At 42.7% G+C, this 1,809-nt stretch overlaps 2 protein-coding genes across 7 annotated transcripts in view; both read right to left on the reverse strand.

The window, feature by feature from the left end:
- Window positions 1–1,809, reverse strand: part of mon2 (MON2 homolog, regulator of endosome-to-Golgi trafficking) — a 448,157-nt gene that overhangs the window by 242,015 nt on the left and 204,333 nt on the right. The window lies entirely within an intron of this gene.
- Window positions 1–1,809, reverse strand: part of pld1b (phospholipase D1b) — a 57,425-nt gene that overhangs the window by 5,438 nt on the left and 50,178 nt on the right. For all 3 annotated transcript variants that reach the window (XM_024282109.2, XM_024282110.2, XM_024282111.2), the window contains exons 19-20: window positions 573–683; window positions 390–478 (exon numbers count right to left, since the gene is read on the reverse strand). In XM_024282109.2, the coding sequence (XP_024137877.1) occupies window positions 390–478; window positions 573–683 (200 nt within the window). The remainder of the gene's footprint in view (window positions 1–389; window positions 479–572; window positions 684–1,809) is intronic.

Raw genomic sequence — 1,809 nt, forward strand, 5'->3', positions numbered from 1 at the left:
GACAATAAGATAATAGAATTAAATACATAAAATGTATGTAAAATAAATAACATTGAAATTGAGATTAAATACATAAAATCTTAAATAGCGACCACCAGTGTGTGAATGGGTGAATGGGTCTGTGACTGTGAAGCGCTTTGGGCCCTTGAAGGAGGGTAGAAAGCGCTATACAAGTATACGCCATTTACCATTTACCATTTAAACACAAATAAACCAAAATAAAACCTTAAATAAATAGTTTCTTTCAATTTTACATAATTAAATGTTACTTTTCAGAATGACGTGGTTCATAGTTTGTATTTTTTTGATGAACTGATTCATTTGTTGGCTTCATGCTGTGAAACATGAACAGCTTCAGTTCTGAAACCTCACGTGGTTTCCCAGCTCACCTGTGCGCTTTGATGATGCGCTGTGCGATGGCGTCTCCTATCTTGTTGTACACGTGTTTGTTGTCCGCACAGCTGATGAAGAACTGGTTCTGGAATCAAACGCACGGAAAACTGAGCAGCAGTCTTCACTGAAACCACGAGAGGTGAAACGGTCAGAGTCCGCTGGACAACATCCCACCGTACCTCGATGTAGATGAAGTGCTGGCTTTGCTGGATCACGTCGACGTAGGCATTGTGGATGGACTCCTCGTGGTATTTGATGCCAGCAGACCAGTCAGAGGCTGAGCGAAGGATCTGAAGACGAGACGGAGCGTTATGAACGGACAGGAGCTACAGACGGGTGGAGTTTGATTCACAGACGTGTGAAACCCTGAGAACATCAGAGCATCAGGAAAAAGAAGACGGAGGAAAGAAAAAAAATACTGAGACGCTCAAATGTCTGGACTCCGGCTTCCTCCCACCGTCCAAAAACATGCTTCATAGGTTCATTGGTGACTCTAAATTGCCCCTAGGTGTGAATGTGAGAGTGGATGTGTATGATTGAGGCCCTGAGACAGACTGGAGACCTGTCCAGGGTGTACCCCGCCTTCGCCCATCAGCAGCCGGGTTAGGCTCCGGCACCCCCGCGACCCCGAAAGGGACAAAGCGGTCAGGAAAATGGATGGATGAATGAATAAATGATCAACTTAAAATTGTAATTTGATGAAAACTAAGAATTTTAAATGTAACAAAGTTCAGAACTTTTGTTAATCGATTTAATGTTTCACTTTCTCATGATGTGATGTTAGACTCCAATCCAAACCAGAGGCTCAGGATACCTGGGTAGAAAGTTGAAAACCCCTCCAAGGAAAATAATGTTTTTAACATGTTCTTGTCGCATTTTTCGGATGATGAAGGACATATATGAAGAACATTAGGATTAAAACTGCACTTCTGAGTAATCTTTATCCTCTGTGTATCAGGAGCAGACAAAAAAAAGCACCTTAAAGAAGCTTGTTGTTTCGTTCAAACTATAACCAGCAAGTCATGTGGCTCCTGCTCCACTCCACTGACTGTATAAGACAACTGGACAGAGCGACTTTAGTCTGAGTTTAAGGCTGGGCAGGCAGACCAACAGGAAGATCCAATCCTCCAGGGCCAGTGTCCCTCATGTTCTCAACCAACCTGCAGCCATTGAAGCTCCTCATTGGCTGAACACACCTGATCAGGTAATCAGCAGCAGATAAGGCAGGATTTCTGGAAGCAGGAGGCCAGCCCTCCAGGACCGACTTTGGACATCCCTGGTTTAAAGTTTGTTTGTTGATCTCACAGTTAATGAAAAGTTCAAAATCGAGAAAAGAACAGCTATATTCAGGGAAAGGTCTAAATATAATGATAAAGTATTTGAACAAACAGCATCAGGCAGAGATTAAATTATACA

Source organism: Oryzias melastigma, linkage group LG6 (genome assembly GCF_002922805.2).
Source record: "Oryzias melastigma strain HK-1 linkage group LG6, ASM292280v2, whole genome shotgun sequence".
Classification (NCBI taxonomy): domain Eukaryota; kingdom Metazoa; phylum Chordata; class Actinopteri; order Beloniformes; family Adrianichthyidae; genus Oryzias; species Oryzias melastigma.